Source organism: Ictalurus furcatus, chromosome 21 (genome assembly GCF_023375685.1).
Source record: "Ictalurus furcatus strain D&B chromosome 21, Billie_1.0, whole genome shotgun sequence".
NCBI lineage: Eukaryota > Metazoa > Chordata > Actinopteri > Siluriformes > Ictaluridae > Ictalurus > Ictalurus furcatus.
The window spans coordinates 62,578-82,198 of record NC_071275.1 but is presented as its reverse complement, the minus strand read 5'-3'; the positions used below and the strand labels follow the sequence as shown (position 1 = coordinate 82,198).

General features: G+C 38.1%; 1 protein-coding gene across 1 annotated transcript in view; it reads left to right on the top strand.

Annotated features, from left to right (window-relative positions):
• The first annotated feature begins 1,275 nt into the window (after positions 1 to 1,275).
• The window catches only part of myg1 (myg1 exonuclease), a 49,944-nt gene continuing 31,598 nt past the window's right edge, over positions 1,276 to 19,621 (top strand). Inside the window, exons 1-2 of the mRNA XM_053652731.1 lie at positions 1,276 to 1,740; positions 1,859 to 1,971. Of these exons, the coding sequence (XP_053508706.1) occupies positions 1,648 to 1,740; positions 1,859 to 1,971 (206 nt within the window). The 5' untranslated portion in view covers positions 1,276 to 1,647. The remainder of the gene's footprint in view (positions 1,741 to 1,858; positions 1,972 to 19,621) is intronic.

Genomic DNA, 19,621 nt, shown 5'->3' with positions numbered 1-19,621 from the left:
TTATTATTGCCAAATGAGTAAGGTAACACCAGTGACAAATAGACATACATGCCATCTTTAAATAAATGCACAAAAAAAGAAAAAAAATCATTAAGCTGTCATTTAAGTGTATTAATACAGCCAATGATTTAAGTAATAATGTGGTCAAAATTTAAATGTTAAAAAAAGAAATACATTTTAAGACATTCTGCCATTCCAAAAGTGCACTTTTCTGTAGAATGACCCTATAATATTCTGATGAATGCCATGTCATGTTGGAAATCAGAGTCCCATATACTAATATCCCATCCACAGGAATCACATGATAACAAATCTCTTTCTGGGTCAGTTAAACCGGTCATGGTCTGTAAATACCACAGGAGAGCACAGAAAAAACAACTGATGTCACTAAGACTAGAGATGAAAAAAAATTACGTATTGAATAAAATTAAAATAAATACTGCATATGAAAATACCCATAATGCATATGTGAAATGTATAAATGAATGAAAATAAAATTTATTAAAAAAGATACGTACCGCCACGTCTTGTGTTAGACTTAGTGTCATACAATTTAAAGTGGTTCATAGAGCTCACCTCTCTAGGAGTAAACTGTCTAAAATATATCCCAGTGTTCCTGATATGTGTGAAAAATGCAAACTTTCGCCCTGTAACCTGAGTCATATGTTTGCACTCTGTCCCAAACTGCAGAACTTTTGGAACTCTTTCTTCAAAGCTATGTCCGACGTTCTTAAAATCAAATTCAAGTCTGTCCTTTAATTGCCATCTTTGCAATCAGCGTCAGCCTCTGAAGCATAAACAAGCTAGTGTTGTGGCTTTTGCATCGTTACTTGCTCGGCGCAGAATATTGCTGTCTTGGACCTCTCCACAACCTCCCTCTATATCAGTCTGGCTTAAAGACTTAATGTTCTTTTTAAAACTTGAAAAAATCTAGTATAACATCAGAGGCAGGGGTGAATCATTCTTGGGAAAATGGCAGCAATTGATTACCTACTTCAATGATGCACGCACCCTGGAGGTGAATTGAGGAGAGGTAGACGGTAAATACTAATCATCTTACTTTTTGGGGGGAGGCGGGGGGGGGTGTTTTTCTGGTTGTTTGTTTGTTATTGTTTTTTGTTTCCCCCTTTCTTTTTCTTTTGGTTTTGGCTGTGATTGTTTTGTTAGGGTCGTTGGGTGGGGTGTTATAATATGTAAAATGGAAATTTCCAATAAAAATTCTATGATAAAAAAAGAAAAGAAAAAGCCCCCACAGTCTGAATCGAGCTACAAGATGTTCCGTAATGTCGTAAAATGACACACGGCGCAGTACAGATATTGCAGCGTCGTAAAGTAGACCGGAGTGAGTGCGCGTGCGCAACAATGGTGCGCACGCGCGTTGTGATTCGGGCAGGGGCTGTGAATCGGGGACACGTGGTTCAGATTTGGCAGCGTCGTAAATAATATGTAAGGATATTGGCAGTAGACGAGGGCTGTGCTGCACACGTGTCGCATTTTGGAAAAAAAAACCATTGCGGATAACCATATCTCACCGGTTTCTCAAAGCTGTATTCCTATTCAATTCTTCATCGGATAGCTGCAAAAGGATCGCACTTCTTCAAAACTCAGAGACGACATATATTCAATCAAAAAGGTTGCTTGGTAAAAATGTCTTGTGTTAAAATTGGCACACACAACGGAACTTTTCACTGTGATGAAGTTTTGGCATGCTATCTTCTACATCAGCTCCCGGAGTACAAGGTTAACCTTACTAGTTACTTATTAAATAGCTTTATAAATATTTTATACAATTGTACAGGCGGAAAATGTGCTGTCCTTTAAAGAGTTGCTTCTTTAACGTTTTTGTTTTTTCCGCAAGGATGCCGAAATAATTCGGACTCGTGACCCTGTAGAGCTGGCGAAGTGTGATATTGTGGTCGATGTAGGTGGAGTCTATGATCCAAAACAACACCGATACGACCATCATCAAAGGTATTTTTAGATACCCCGCATAAATACAAATCAGATTGTATTTTATACAATGGTGTCTGGTTTCATCCTACCAGTGTGTATGTGTATGTATTATAATGTGTGTGTGTGTGTATGTATATGTATGTATATGTATGTGTATATATATATATATATATATATATATATATATATATATATATATATATATATATATAATCAGCATTGCTGTTTTGTGTCTGCTGTTTAAGGTGCAGGGTTAATCAGTCTCTTGTTTATTACAGCTTTATACAACGTGCTTTGATTTCTGGATTCCATTAAAGATTGTACATTTCTTTATGAATGTGTACACCATAAGCACATCTTCACGACGTCTGTTTATGTGTTTTATGACACAAAACGTATAAAAATACTATATTGTTAAAGTAGTTTTGGAGAATACCCTTTTCTGGGGTTAAAACACAGATTTGAGGTTCTTTATGAATCTCTCTTCCTCTGTCTTAATGGGGGATACAGAAGGATATTGAATAGATACAATTAGAGCTGCAGTAACTAATCGAAAAAATCAATAATAATCAATTATGAAAATCGTTGTCAACTAATCACATTCTCGATTAGTTGGTCTGCGTGTGGCACGGGGTACATTTACTCACTGCATTTATTTTGGTCCGGAAACACGCATCGGAGAGTAACTCCGTGGTCACACTAGGCTTGCAGCATGCGTATTTTTGTCGGACACCATTGCGAGTATGGGCGAGAACAGGATATGACATGATTATACTTCAGGGCACTGAAGTTTTTATATGTAATTACATTTTACAGTAGTAAAATGTCAGACAATATTTGAAGCAATTAAAAAATTATTTTATGTTTCTATCTGTTAAATATACCATATGTTCCTGTTTTCAACAACACTGCAAATCAGGCATATGCTCTTTTTAAGTTGTTTTCATAATCTATCAAAGCTGTGTTGTAAAGTACAGGATAGCTCGATACCGCTAAAATTAGCACTTCGATTTTTTAATTTCTTTTCACGATCATGTGTTGGTCACACATCTACATGTGATACAATTACGCAGGTTAGAGTTCACAAAATTCGAACTTTTTTCATGCAGCGTAGTAAAAAAAATTCTATGCATGAGCTTGCGTTTCCGGTCTGCCGTTTTCAGATGCGTTTTGAGTAGAAGTTAATGGAGCGCTAAAGCCTAGCGTGACTGCCACTTAAACGCTAAAGTTGTGTCTAGGGCTGCAACTAACGGTTATTTTCATAATTGATTAGTTGGCAGATATCGGATGGGGCGGGGCAAACTTACAGTGGCTTTTTTTGTTTATTTAAAATAAAATCCACAAACTGAGTGTTACAAATATAAACTTCAGACTAAAACTGTACACAACTGTTTGTCCAAAATAGAAAAGAACCCAACACACACACACACACACACACACACACACACACACCAGAATATATATGATTAATATAGGACTGTAGTTTAATTGAGTGCTTTTTGTGCATCCATAAAAAATAATGAATAAATACTTATATACACTAAAATAAATTTTATATATAATATAAAAAATTTTTTTATAGTATTTATGCATTATTTTTTATGGATGCACAAAAAGCACCGAATTAAACTCCAGTCCTAAATGAATAATAAAAACTCACTTTCACTGCACCTTGTGGTTTCTGTTCCTCACTGCCTTTAGACATATTATTTTACTTGTTTACTTTTGATCATAATGTTTTAATTAGACATTACAGATCTTACTCATGCTCCTATTGCACATCTTCACTGTGTGTGATCGGCAATGCGGCCTCGTTACTAACACATCACTTCCATTATAATAAACGACAGAATTTACACTGCAAGCGCGCAAATACAGAATATAATGACAATAAACTTAAATTAAACTAAACCTTTTAAGCAGCTTGCACCAGTTTCCCCTGCCCCTTACACACAGTGGAGCATTTTGGATATAAACATGTTTGTGCTCGTGCAGCACTGTTTGATCTCCGCGGTGTTTAATATAAAATGCCCCCCGGCCGTAGAGGACTTTCTTCCTCAGTCACGTGACGATTTCTCCTCCGTCTGTTGAGGACTGAGGTCATGTTGGGAATAAAAGGTAACGCTGACAGAAAGTAAACTGAAGAAAGTCATTATCGGTGACTCGGGTGTCTGCTAATGCTAGCGTGCGTATGACGTCATGCGCCGTCGCCTAGAAAGCGGCTAATACTTCCGGTTAGTAAAAAAACGCTTGTGCTATATTTGAGATGATATTACCTTTCTAAAATCCACACACTAGACAGTAGAGCACACAGTGTAGAGTGCATAGTGTAAGTGTATAGTACTTCATTTGGGACACAACTTTAGTATTTACTCTCCGAAGTGTGTTTTCTGAACAAAAGTAACATAATGAGTAAATCTCCCCCGTGCCGCGTGCAGACCAACTAATCCATAATGAGATTCATTCACAACGATTTTCATAATCGATTATCAATTTTATCAATTGGTTGTTGCAACCATGGCTCCAGGCAAAAAAAAAAAATCTAGGAGACATTGGCTTCTAAACCCAAAATATTTAGGCGCCAAATCAAATTTTCAGGAGCCAAAATATAGTGATGTGATATCATATGATGATATCATTGTTAAACGGCTACCTCACACTGCCTTTTCTTTCCCTTCTGTACAGTTGTCCTTTGTTTACTCTGCCTCCCATAGTTTACACCATGTATTATTTACATACACAATATGTGCAATGTTCAGGGTATCATATTGAATAATATTACCGTAAATACTTAAATGTCCAGTTAATTTTTTCTTTTTTCACTTTTTTATTCAACTATGTACAATTAGTTGTTTCCTGCTTATTCAGGCTCAGAGTCATGTAGGCTGCATTGAATTTTTATTTTCAATTCCCTCATCTCTTTTTCTGTGACTTTATCATTAGCACATAGCACGGCTTTCACGGTTGTTGTGGTACGAGGGGCAGACCTAGCAATGACACAGTCCCTAGCGTTTTTGTTTTTTACTGTCACCATGCTTCTTCACGGTTTCTTTTTTAAAATGACTCGATAATTGAATGAACTCGGGAATGAACTCTGTTTTACCAGCAATATCTTGTCCTGCTTTAGCACAAAAGGTGCAGTATATTTTCCCATTGTCATAAAGTAACCAGGTGAACTCTTGTAGCTGATTTAAACGGTCTTGTCGGGACGGGAGAAGAAGACTCAACTCGCTGTGCTTGGCTGTCATCGTCTGTAAAAGATTGCACACCGATTGAAACGGGCTGGGATGACTTAAATGTCACTTGTGAACTTTCACTGGTCGAGTTGGTCTCAACATCATCGGCATCTGATGTAGAGGACGCAGGGTTTGGACAGGCAGGGAATGAGAAAGTCTGATATTTTTCGTTTGTGCATTTCGTTTTGTTGTCAGCTGGCTAATGTTAGTTAACTACGCAGTTAGCTAGCCTACATATAACGTATACATTCAAATTCCAATGAACTAAACCACATCAAACTAAATTAAACACCTTTAATAAAGTTAACACTTCCAACGATAAACGTGATGTTAAACCTATTTCTGTTCATCTATACAGCCGACGCTTCAACCACTGCAGGACAAGAGTGCAGAGTTTATTTATTGGAAACCATACAGGAGTGCACGCAATAGGGCAGGTAGACGCAGGCTCAAGAGGAGATGAGAGTTCAGTAGCCTAATACAACAAGACATATGGTGATTTCTATTTCATTTGTTTTTAAGTTTTGTTTGTGGTTAACGCTGGCCACTGGAGACTGGCAGAAAAAACATGGTCGCAAAATTAAAACGTTGTGTCTAGTTTTTAATTAACGCTCTAGTTGTGTCCTAACTGACGTACTATAAACTTACACTATGTGCACTGTGTACTCTACTGTCTAGTGTATGAATTTTAGAAGGGTAGTATCATCTGAAATGGAACACTAGGGTTTTTTTTTTATTAATCGGAAGTTTCCCAGTCAATGGCGCATGTCGTCAAACGCACATAATATGACACTGCTAGCTTTAGCAGAATATCCAGAGTCAACAAAAATAAATTTGTTGTTATCTGCTCATGTTAACATTACTTTTTATACCCAACATGACCTCAGTCACCATCAGACGGTGACGTAAGGCAGGGAAGCATTTTATGTTAAATGCCATAGAGAAGACTGCAACCTGTAAATTTTGCAAAGTGGAGCTTGTGTAACATGGAAGCACAACAGTGATGCATGAGCAAAAACATGTTCATATCCAAATGCTCCACTGTTTAAAGGGTCATGAAACCTCCCTCTTTCAGCTGAAGTCTACCTCTCAATGTTTTTGAAAAATGCCACTTAAATGGGCATGGATAGCTGTGCGAAGAAGGGAGGGGGAGTGGGCGGGGCAGGGAAAGGCAGGAGAGGAAGAGGTGGGGCGAGCCTTCAGAGCACACATAATAAAGATGGATAGTGGCAAAAAGTTTGCAGATGAGGCAGGGGACTTGTCTCCTCCTGAATCCCCAGGGCTAAATGGAGACACACAGTGCAGGTCCTCTGCACTATATATACAGTATCTCACAAAAGTGAGTACACCCCTCACATTTTTGTAAATATTTGATTATATCTTTTCATGTGACAGCACTGAAGAAATGACACTTTGCTACAATGTAAAGTAGTGAGTGTACAGCTTGTGTAACAGTGTAAATTTGCTGTCCCCTCAAAATAACTCAACACACAGCCATTAATGTCTAAACCGCTGGCAACAAAAGTTTGTACACCCCTAAGTGAAAATGTCCAAATTGGGCCCAATTAGCCATTTTCCCTCCCCGGAGTCATGTGACTTGTTAGTGTTACAAGGTCTCGGGTATGAATGGGGAGCAGGTGTGATAAATTTGGTGTCATCACTCTCACACTCCCTCATACTGGTCACCTGAAGTTCAACATGGTACCTCATGACAAAGAACTCTCTGAGGATCTGAAAAAAAGAATTGTTGCTCTACATAAAGAGCACGCTGCCTCCGGTTCTGTTTTGTTTTCCTCCATAGTCAAACCAGGGGCTAATGCTTCAAATAGATATACACACACATATATTATATATATGATATTATACACAGGGATATCACGAGTACCAAGTCGGTACCAACATTCTTAAAACGTGACTGTACTTGTTTTTCTGCAGTAGCATAGGTACCGTTGGTAATGAAGGTTGCAATTCTTCCGGAACTGAAGGGGGCAGCAAATATGCGTAAGTTGGTCCACAAATGGTGAAGAACGCCTACAAGCACACAGGAAAAACTACAGAAGATAGCGTCAAGCTTAGCTCCGTCCCCGACTCGTAGAGGAAAGGTCGTAAGAGTTAAATATGGAAATACTTCACATTCGAGGCGGATGACAACAAACATATAATTGATGCTCTGAAGCCGGTGTGTAACCGATGCTATCGTTCATTTCAAACAAAGCGAGGAAACACCTGGAATTTGGCGAAGCACCTGAAAGCTGGTCCTATATTATGTTTGTTTGAGGCAGCTGGCATTGTGGTCATGAAACCAGCTAACGTTATGCTCCATGTAACGTTTACGATAATATTTTATTATATTGTTTTCCTCTAGCCGGAGGTAGCGCAAATGGGAGAAGTGTCGGAATGGTAAATAGCTATTAGGCTCGAGCTTTTCACGAAAAAAAGGGGGAATGCTCTTCCCTTCAACACAGACTCTCATTGCATAGTTTTGCATGCGACGGCCTGCAGAGCTTTAAGTGGGTTAATTAGCTCAAAAGTCAAGTAAGACTGTCGGTTAAAAATTAGACACAGCTCATTTGAAGGGATGGAAAAGTCCTTGGGACTGAGTACCACATCATTGTGTAGACGAAAACTGGTTTCATGAGCAAGTCCCAATGCTAAGATTGTCTTTTATGATGTGCGATACAAACACCTCTGTTAAAATCTCAGAAAATGTAGTTTAGTGTTTCATGATGCTTTACGTGGTTGGGGAAACTGGTGCGAGTTCATTAAAAATTTTTGTTTAATTCCAGTTTGTCATGATATTCTGTATTTGCTTGCTTTCAGTGTCGATTCTGTTGTTTATTATAGTTATATCTATTATGTTATATCTATTAGTAACGAGGCCGTGTTGCTCCTGACTCACAATGTAGAGGTGGTGATAAACGGTGTAGCACAAGTAAGGTCTGTAATGCCAAATTAAAACGGTACGAATTAAACACAAGTAAGAATATGTCCAAAGGCAGTGAGTAACAGAAACCAGAAGATGCAGTAAAAGTGAGATTTTATTATTAATTTAGGACTGAAGTTTGTTGGTGCTTTTTTGTGCATCCATTAAAATAATGCATAAATGCTATAAATTATAAATCTCGTATGAATAACCTCATTGGAAATATATTTATTGAAAAATATATAAATAAAACAATACTTGGACAAACAATTGTGTTCATGTAAAGTTTTATATCAGTTTGTGGATTTTATTTTAAATAACGTAAATATATACTGAAATCCCCCCCCCCCCATCTGATTAATCGGAAAAATAATTGGCCGATTAATTGATTATGAAAATAATTGTTAGTTGCAGCCCTTGATAAAATAGATGGGAAAAGAAAGCAGGAAAAGAAAGCAGAAATAATAGCATGTATGTATGGCATCAACAAGTATGCACATTCTCTTAAACTGATAAAACTTGGATAACCAGTAAAAAGCAGGAAGATCCATGGCCCTATCCATTAACATTTTAATTTAACTGGGCGTGACTTTACATCTTAATCTTATGGCAGGGGTGTCCAAACTACTATTTTTTAAATGGCCCACAAGACATTTTATAAATAAATTGTCGACCCAATAGTTAAAAAGTAAAAACTCAAAAACCCTAAAACACTCTCCAAATTAGGTGAAAGTGGGAAATGATTTTACATGAAAACTGAGAAAATCACAACACAATTACTGAGAGAGCAATTAGTAGCCAGGTGTTACTACCTGTGTGACTACCTCTATAAAAGCTGAACTTATGGGAGTTTGGTGTTCTGAAGCATTCAGGTATATGTCTACATCATGGCAAGAAGAAAGGACATCAGCCATGACCTCAAAAAAGCAGCTGTTGCTGCTCATCAATCTGGGAAGGGTTATAAGGCCATCACCAAACAGTTTGAAATTCATCATTCTACAGAGAAAAGGATTGTTTATAAATGGAAAGCCTAAAACCTAAAACATCATCAGATTTTCACACCTAATCCTGAAAGTCGATAAAGAGAACCCAATTAAACAAATGAGACTAAATATTATACTTGGTAATTTATTTATTAAAATGATCTGAATTTACATATCTGTGAGTGGCAAAAGTATATGAACCTTTTGCTTTCAGTATTTGTCACCCCCTTGTGCAGCAATAACTGCAACTAAGTGTTTCTGGTAACTGTTGATCAGTCCTGCACAACCTGAATGAATTTTAGCCCATTCCTCAGTACAGAACAGCTTTAACTTTGGTGGGTTTCCTCACATGAACTGCTCGCTCCAGGTTCTTCCACAACATTTTCTCTTGGGATTCAATTCATGGACAGATCTTATGACATTTTCTGGTATAATTTCTTGTAAAATTTGCTGTTATAATTATTAGTTCATTGTTCATAGCATCATCTGGCAGTTTCTCTTTCCTTGTCGAAGGAAAAGTCTTTACCTCAGGCAGTAAGTCAACAAATCACTGCAACACTTTGCCGCGATTCAAGCAGCAGACATCAGCATGGAGAAGTAGATCTCCGTGAGTGACATTGAGGTGCTGAAGTGCTTTTGCTCAAATCAAGTTTATCAGTTTGACCACCAGTGTCATTACATGAAAAAAGTCCATGACCTTCTCAGTCAAGGCCTGCTGATGAATCATACAGTGAAAATTCACAAAGTCAGGAAAATCAGTGTCATTACAGCACAGTGCTATAAAACCAGTGCGCACAGTGCACATTGCTGGGACCCCATCAGTAGTAATTGCCACCAGTTTATGAATGGGGCTGTCATTTTCACTGACCTATTTTTAAATTCATTGTAAATATCCTCACTTCTTGTTCTCTCCTTTAAGTTCAAAAGAGTGAGGAAGTCTTCAATTCAATTTTATTTGTATAGCGCTTTTTACAATAGACATTGTCTCAAAGCAGCTCTACAGAAATATCAACACGGTATACAGATATTAAAAGTGCGAATTTATCCCAACTGAGCAAGCCACTGAGTGGCGATGGTGGCAAGGAAAAACTCCCTAAGATGTTTTATGAGGAAGTCTTAAAAGTCTTTTAAGTCTTCATTTACATCTACGAACTGATAACGAACGGTCAAATAAGACCTGAGCCAGGAGAGGACTGTTCCCTTAATGCCAACAACATTTTCTAATCTATCAAGGAGAATAGTATGATCTGTAGTATCAAAAGCTGCACTAAGGTCGAGTAACACAAGCAGCGAGACACAACCCTGATCATAGGTCAGTAGTAGGTCATTTACTACTTTAACTAACACTGTCTCTGTGCTATGATGAAGTCTAAATCCTGACTGATACATTTCATGAATGTTATTCCTATCTAAGTACGAGCATAACTGCTTTGCTACAACCTTTTCTAAAATCTTAGAGAGGAAGGGGAGATTTGATATAGGCCTATAGCTGGACAGTTGAGAGGGGTCAGGGTCAGGTTTTTTAATCAAGGGTTTAATAACTGCTAATTTAAGTGATTTAGGTACATAGCCAGTGCTAAGGGAAGAACTGATTATATTTAAAAGTGGTTCAATTACTCCTGGACAAATCTGTTTAAAGAAACATGTAGGTACAGGATCTAGTATGCAAGTTGATGAGTTGGCTTAAGAGATTAATGTAGCTAGTTCGGTCTCTCTAAGCGGAGCAAAACACTCTAAACATTGATCTGATATTGCTACATTATCATCTAATGGGTTTGTTACAGTACTGTCCGGTTTTAATTTAATGGCCTGTATTTCACGTCTAATATTTTCAACCTTATCAATGAAAAATTTCATGAAATCTTCACTGTAATGATTGAGTGTTTCTCTCTGTAGTTGTTTTATTCCTAGTTAATTTTGCTACGATGGAATAGGAATCTAGAATTGTTTTTGTTATCTCCTATTAAGGTGGAGAAATAGATTTTTCTAGCATCGCCAAGAGATTTTCTATATTTCAGTAGTCTCTCCTTCCATGCTGTTTGGAATATCACCAGTTTGGTTTGACGCCATTTACGTTCTATTTGTCGGGTTGTCTGTTTTAAGGTACGCGTTTGATCATTATACCAGGGTGCTAATTTTTTCTCTCTAATTATTTTTCTTTTGAGTGGAGCCACTCTATCTAGCGTGTAGTGGAGTGTTGACTCCAAGCTTTCAGTTGCCTGATCGAGTTCTATCGGATCTGACGGTGATCCAAATCTAATTGATGTTTCTGTGAGGTTATTTATGAAGCTCGGTGCAGTAGCTGATGTGTAGCTACGTTTTACGCGGTAGCGAGGCGAGGTGGAAATATTATGATCAATATGTATTGTGAACGAGATAAGATAATGGTCTGAGACAACTTCAGACTGCGGAAAAATTACAATATTTTCTATACTTAATCTGTATGTTAGTATCAGATCAAGAGTGTGACCACCATTATGAGTAGGCCCGATTATGTTCTGATTAATCCCTACTGCATCTAAGATGGACACAACCGCTATTCTTAGAGGGTCTTCCAGGTTATCAAAATGAATATTAAAATCTCCAACGATTAATTCTTTATCTACAGACACAACCAGGTTTGAGATAAAGTCTGCAAATTCACTAAGAAATTCAGTATATGGCCCTGGGGGTCTGTAAATAATAATTAGAGGAATTGACTTATTTTTGTGGCTACATAACTTAAACCGGTATAAAGAATTTCAAAAGAATTAAATTTATAACTAGGTTTTTGTGTGACGACTAGATTTTTACTATGGATGAGACCAACACCTCCTCCTCTCCCAGTTGAACGAGGCTGATGTACATAACTGTATCCAGGAGGACTGGCGTCATTTAATGCTATGTACTCGTTTGGTTTAATCCAAGTTTCCGTTAAACACATTAAATTACATTCCTGATCTGTAATGATTTTGTTGACAATAAGAGCTGTGTCCATTACATCCAGGAATTTCTTTGATCTGTAGTGAAAAATATTCGGAGTGGCGAGTTCATTAATAGTCTACTTGTCGATCCATGTCCTCTGAGAGTGACTCAACTCTCCTGATCACTGTTGCCGGTCCAAGCGGTACATCATGAAGTGCAGTTTTTATGTCGTTTTTGAAGTCACTGAAAACAGTCTTTGCAGTAATGGCCATTGCGTCCTTAAATAAATAGCTGTCTATAAAAGGCTTATTCTGTTTAGCCTAAAGGTGACCTACACGAAATTATGCTTCAGTAGCAGTGTTATTTCGAGCAGGAGGTTTTTTGAAAAGCGATTCTTGGGCCTTCAACTCTGATTTCAGCTCGTTAACTTTCCTAGCACCTTTTGCACTCTTTGGTGGGTAGCTGCCTTGCAAGCTGTGCTGCGAGTGCTGTATATTGACATTTGCAACAGTTAATGTACTGGTACTCTTCTCTTATCAGGGCTTTTACGGTAACAGTTTTTTTAGGAGTACTTGTGCTCCTAATTGCAAAAATTTAGGAGCGTGGTTGAAATGTTTTTTTGTTTTTTAGAGATGGTAACGTTAATGTGCTACATTGTAACACAAGTAGGCATGAGAAAACTTGATCTTGTCAATTATGACAGAATTTAGGAACATAGTGTGAGCCATGACAAATTTATTAACCTTCTGATAAACTAAATTTAATATTTTCAGCTAATTTTACAGGTTGTATGCAAAAAACAACTGCTAAACTGTTCCACCATATATTTAAAGCTACACTATTAAACATTTCCACTGTCATGGTTCTGGGCTGGAGTCAGTTCTCAAACTGCTCTGTGTATATTGTGTGTGTACATATATCTGAATAATCTCATAGGATGTGATTGGGTGAGTTCATTTACCCGTCAGTTGCAAAGCGCTTTAGTTTAATGGTGTTCATTAGGGATGCACCGATCAGGATTTTTACAGCTGACACGGATTTCTTATCTTGATCGACCGATACCGATCCAGATATCAATCTTTTTTTGTTTAAGCTTTAATCAGGAGGTCATGAACAGTTAAATGTAAGCTCTCTGCTCATGGTCACTGGTAATTGAATTAAAATAACTAATACCAATTTGTTGGTTAATTGATAAATAAACAAGCATAAAATATAGAGCTGCAACAACTAATCCATAATAATCAATAATGAAAATCGTTGTCAACGAATCTCATTATCGATTAGTTGGTCTGCACACAGCACGGGGTACATTTTACTCACTGTTACTTCTGTTCTGAAAACACGCTTTGGAGAGTAAATACTAAAACTGTGTCCCAAATGATGTACTATACACTTTGTACTCTGCCATCTAGTGTATGAATTTTAGAAAGGTAGTATCGTCTTAAATGGAACGCTAGCGGGCTTTTTTTTTACTAACCAGAAGTATAAGCTGTTTCCCAGTCAGTGGCACATGACGTCATACACACATAATGTGATGTCACTAGCTTTAGCAGATACCCAGAGTCACAGACAATGACTTTCTTCAGTTTACTGTTTGTTAGCGAAACTTTTTATACCCAACATGACCTCAGTCACCATCAGACGGAGGCATAATCATCAAGTGACTGAGGAAGAAAGTGTTCCACCTCCAGGTCCTCTAAGGCAGGGGTGCATTTTATATTAAACACAGCAGAGAAGATAAAACTTTACAAAGCGCAGTTTGTGTAGTACAGGAGCATGACAGTGATGCCAGAGCACAAACTTATGTTTGTATCCAGAATGCTCAATTCAATTCAGTTTTATTTGTATAGCGCTTTTTACAATAGACATTGTCTCAAAGCAGCTTTACAGAAACATATAAACACGGTATACAGATATTAAAAGTGCGAATTTATCCCAATTGAGCAAGCCGGTGGCGACGGTGGCAAGGAAAAACTCCCTAAGAGGTTAAGAGGAAGAAACCTTGAGAGGAACCAGACTCAGAAGGGAACCCGTCCTCATCTGGGTAACAACAGATAGTGTGAAAAAGTTCATTATGGTTTTATATGAAGTCTGTATTGCCTTAGAAGCAGCCGTAGTCCCAGCAATCTGGAATTGGAGTAGATGAGAGCTCCAATCAGAGGTAGGGCATCGGAACGCATCAGGCAGGTCCGGAGAGCAGAAAGGATCAGGATCTCTGGTATCTTAATAAAATCGTGTGTTGCTCGACAGAAGTAGAGAGGGAGAGAAAAGATTATTAGGACTGTGCTTAGCGTAACAGAAAGTCTAGTCAGGGTAGGCTTGAGTAAACAAATACGTTTTAAGCCTAGACTTAAACAATGAGACTGTGTCTGAGTCCCGAACACTAATTGGAAGGCTGTTCCGTAACTGTGGGGCTCTATAAGAGAAAGCTCTTCCCCCTGCTGTAGCCTTCGCTATTCGAGGTACCGTCAAATAGCCTGCATCTTTTGATCTAAGTAGGCGTGGCGGATCATAGAAAACCAAAAGGTCGCCTAGATACTGTGGCGCGAGACCATTTAGTGCTTTATAGATTAATAATAGTATTTTATTTATTTATTTGTTTATTTTGTTTTTCTTCCCTTTTTTTATTTCAGCTCAAACAAACAATCTCCGGTTTCATTTCTGCTGAACATTTCTGCTGAACATTTCTACTGAACATTTCTGCTGAGCATGTCTGTAGAACATTTCTGCTGAACATGTCCGCTGAACATTTCTGCTGAACATTTCTGCTGAACATTTCTACTGAACATTTCTGCTGAGTATGTCTGTAGCGCCCCCCCCCCCCCCCCCCCCCCCGCTTATCATGGCTACCCAATAACCATCTCTGTTTATATAGATATTGTAAAACCCAACAACAGGCACAAAAATTTAAGTGGGAAGTGTCTGTAACTCCATAAAATATACAATAAAGGGATGCCATTTATAAAAAAAAAAAACTTGTCCGTACAACCCCTCATCGTATACCTTATTTTCTCGGGTTTAAGAAAAAACATCACGTCCTTTAGCCACTGGGAGATAGATGGATATTTAGCAGACTTCCCATGCAACAGTGGGGAATGTCTTGCTATAAGGGATGTGAAAGCGATAACATCCTTTTGTATTGAGCTCAATGGAACTGAGGCATCAGGAATCCCAAATACAGCAATCACTGGGCAAGGCTTTAAATCTATCCTGAGAATAGTGGACATGATGGTAAAAAAAAAAAAAACAGACCAAAAACCATGGAGATCAGGGCAGAAGAAAAACATATGGCCAAGATGACAGGGAGAGCCATGGCATTTATCACACTTGTCCTCTACGTTGGGATATATTACAGAAAGTCTCGACTTGGACAGACGGACTCTGTGTAAAACTTTGAACTGGATAAGTCCAAGATGAGCACAAGAAGTGGTAGACTGTACCCTCCCTATAGCATGTTCCTACCACTCCTCACTTATCTGTACTCCTAACTCTGTTTCCCACGCATTCCTAATTTTGGTACTCGCCTCACTACCTAGCGCCAGAATAAAATCATGAATCCTAGAAATCATTCCTCTCTGATGTGGATTGTTTGAAAACAAGCTTTCCCAAGCCTGTTCAGGAGGCGCAGTGGGGAAGTCAGGAAAACATCTAGAAACGAAATTCCAAATTTGAAAATACCGAAAGAAATGCGTCACAGGGAGGTCATAAGTAGATGACAGATTGGCAAAGCTATCAAAGACACCATCGGCATACAGATTTCTAACTTGTTTAATACCCTTGTCATACCACACTGAAAATGTGGAATCCAAACACGATGGAGGAAATAGATGGTTATTGACTAAAGGACCCAAAGAGGATGCAGCTACAAATTTAAAGCGCCATCTAAATTGATACCAAGTCTTAAGTGTGTTAAGGATAACTTGATTATCAGTATATAGGGACAGTTTTGTAGGTAGAGAGGAATAAAGTAAAGCAGGTAAAGAGGATTCCCGACAAGAAGATAGTACCAATTTACACCAAGAACATCCAGGAGATTTAACCCAGTAGCAAAGTTTATGGATGTGCGCAGCCCAGTAATAGAATTGAAAATTGGGTAATGCAAGTCCTCCACTAAGTCTACATTTCTGCAATAAAGATTTATGAACCCTTGGTGGCTTCCCTCCCCAAATAAAAGTACTAATTATCTTATCCAATGAATCGAAGAATGATTTTGGCAGAGAAAGAGGAACTTGCTGGAACAAGAAAAGAAACTTCGGTAATATATTCATTTTGACGACATTGATCCTGTCAATTAGAGAAAGGGGTACATTACATTACCCCAACTCTGAATGTTAGATTTAACCTTTGAGATAAGGGGAGTGAAATTAGCTGATAGATTAGATAAAGAACGTGTCACGTTGATACCTAGGTATTTAAACCCTGACTGACAAAATCGAAAAGGTAGCTCTGACTGTTGGACAGACAATGCTGCAGTATTGACAGGAAAACAGTCACTTTTGTCCAAATTTAATTTATAACCAGAGACAACACCGAAGGTCTCCAGAACACCCAAGACAGCAGGCATAGAGGCAATAGGATCGGTTACATACAATAACAAATCATCAGCATATAGCGACAATTAGTATTCTACACCATATCAAACTATTCCTTTAAACAAGGGAGAAGATCTTAATACGATAGACAGATGCTCGATAGCGACAGCAAAAAGCAGATGTGATAAAGGACAGCCTTGGCGACACCCACGTCCGAGGGCAAAATAATCGTTTGTCTGAACCCTGGCTTTAGGGGATGAGTAAAGGAGGCTAATCCAAGAAATAAATTTATCCCCAAATCCAAACTTCCTCAAGACTGGAAATAAATACTCCCACTCAACCCTATCAAATGCTTTTTCCGCATCTAAAGAAATCACGATCTCAGGAAGCTCAGCCGAATGCTTTGAATAAATTATATTAAAGAGTGTACAGGTATTGAAAAGCAATTGACATCAATTGACTTTATAAAACCGTTCTGCTTTTCAGATATAATATAAGGGAGTACATTCTCTAAACGAGATTCTATTACTTTCGCCAACACCTTTACATCTGCATTAAGCAGAGACAGCGGTTTATAAGACCCACAGGAGGATGGATCCTTACCCTCCTTAAGAAGGAGAGCTATCGTGGCTTGTGTCAGAGTTGGAGGCAAAGACCCACATTCCAAGGATTCATTAAACATATCCAAAAGCAATGGAGCTAATTTTCCAATAGACGTTTTAAAAAATTCGATTGGAAACCCGTGCGGGCCAGGAGCTTTGTTAGATTGCATAGTTTTAACTGAAATTAAAATTTCTTCAAGAGAGAGTGGGGAGTCCACTTGCATGGCAGTATTCGAATCAATAACAGGGTTACAAAGGTTTTGAAGAAATGCATTCACTTTAGTATTATCTGTAGGAAATTCGGATTTATAAAGGGAAGGGTAAAACGATTTAAAAGTAGCATTAATTTCCATGGGATCTGTAGTGACAATATTATAAGTGTTTTTAATGCTAGGTATGAGACGGGAAGTGGTCTGTCGCCGCAGCTGATGTGCCAGTAAACGACTCAGCTTGTCGCCATGTTCATAATATGACCCACGAGTACGTAACAACAAGCATTCCGCCTCTTTAGTCGAAATAAGAGTAAATTCTGCCTGTAAATCGAGACGCTGTTTAAGAAGTTCTGGAGAGGGGTTCAATGCACATATCTGATCGAGGTTAATGATCGCAGGTGTACGTTCATTAACCCTAGCAGTGCACTTTTTATTACAGATAGTGGAGTAAGAAATAATCTGCCCTCTGATATAGGATTTAAGTGTCTCCCATAACAATGAATAAGAGATGGAGTCATTCTGATTGAAGAAAAGAAAGTCATCAATAGAAGTATGAATGAACTCACAGAATTCACTGTCTGCCAAAAGAAGAGAATTAAATCTCCAAGGCGGTCGGCTACGTTTATAAATAGAAAGATGAATATCTAATTGTAGAGTCACGTGATCAGAAATTACAATACCCAAATAGTCAGAAGAAACTACACACGAATCAAGAGTGCTGTCTATAAAAATATAATCAGTCCTCGAATAGGAATGATGCATCTGGGAGAAGAAAGAAAACTTTTTTAGATAGGGGTTACGGAATCTCCAGGGATCAACGAGACCGTTCTGACACATAAAATCGGAAAATGTTTTAGACATAGCAGATTGATTCAGAGAACGGGGATAAGACCGATCTAAATTTGGGTCAGAAACACAGTTTAAATCTCCCCCGAAAATCAACAGGTGAGTATTTAAGAAATAGATTGTTGAGCAATCTCCCTTAGCAGATTCCACGTCATCAAGGTTTGGAGCGTATACATTTACCAACAACACCTGTCTTTGCATTAGAGTACCAGCAACTATAATAATAGTATTTTATAATCAATGCGAGATTTCACTGGGACTCAATTCAGTGTGGATAAGATCGGGATGATGTAGTCATATCTTCTGGTTCTAGTTAGGACTCTAGCAGCTGCATTCTGTACTAACTGGAGTTTGTTTATGCAGCTACTGGAACATCCAAACAGTAAGGCATTACAGTAATATAGTCTAGAGGTGACGAATGCATGAACTAATATTTCTGCATCATGTAGTGACAATATATTTTTTATCTTAAAAATATTTCTGAGATGAAAGAAGGCTACCCTAGTAATATTATCTACATGAGCATCAAATGATAGACTGGATTCAATAATCACACCAAGGTCTTTTACTGCTGTACATGATGAAACAGAAAGTCCATCCAGAGTTACTATGTGATCAGAAAGCTTACTTCTAGCTACACGTGGTCCTAATACAAGTACTTCTGTCTTATCAGAATTAAGTAAAAGGAAGTTAGTTAGCATCCAACGTCTAATGTCCTTTACACATTCCTCAACTTTATTAAGCTGCTGTCTTATTAATACCGCTGTGTATCATCAGCATAACAGTGGAATCTAATTCCACGTTTATGAATAATTTGAACTAGAGGTAGCATATATAAAGTAAAAAGCAGTGGGCCTAAAACAGAACCTTGTGGAACACCAAATTTAACCTCGGTATGCGTGGAGAAGTCTCCATTTACATCTACGAACTGACAACGATCGGTCAAATAAGACCAGAGCCAGGAGAGGACTGTTCCCTTAATGCCAACAACATTTTCTAATCTATCAAGGAGAATAGTATGATCTATAGTATCAAAAGCTGCACTAAGGTCGAGTAACACAAGCAGTGAGACACAACCCTGATCAGAGGCCAGTAGTAGGTCATTTACTACTTTAACTAACGCTGTCTCTGTGCTATAATGAGGTCTAAATCCTGACTGATACATTTCATGAATGTTATTCCTATGCAAGTATGAGCATAACTGCTGTTATTAATTAATTTTCTTTTGAGTGGAGCCACTCTATCTAGCGTGTAGCGCAGTGTTGACTCTACGCATTCAGTTGCCTGATCGAGTTCTATCGGATCAGACGGTGATCCAAATCTAATTGATGTCTCTGGGAGATTGTTTATGAAGCTCGGTGCAGTAGCTGATGTGAAAGTACATTTTACGCGGTGGTGAGGTGGAAAATTTTGTATATATTTGTATATCT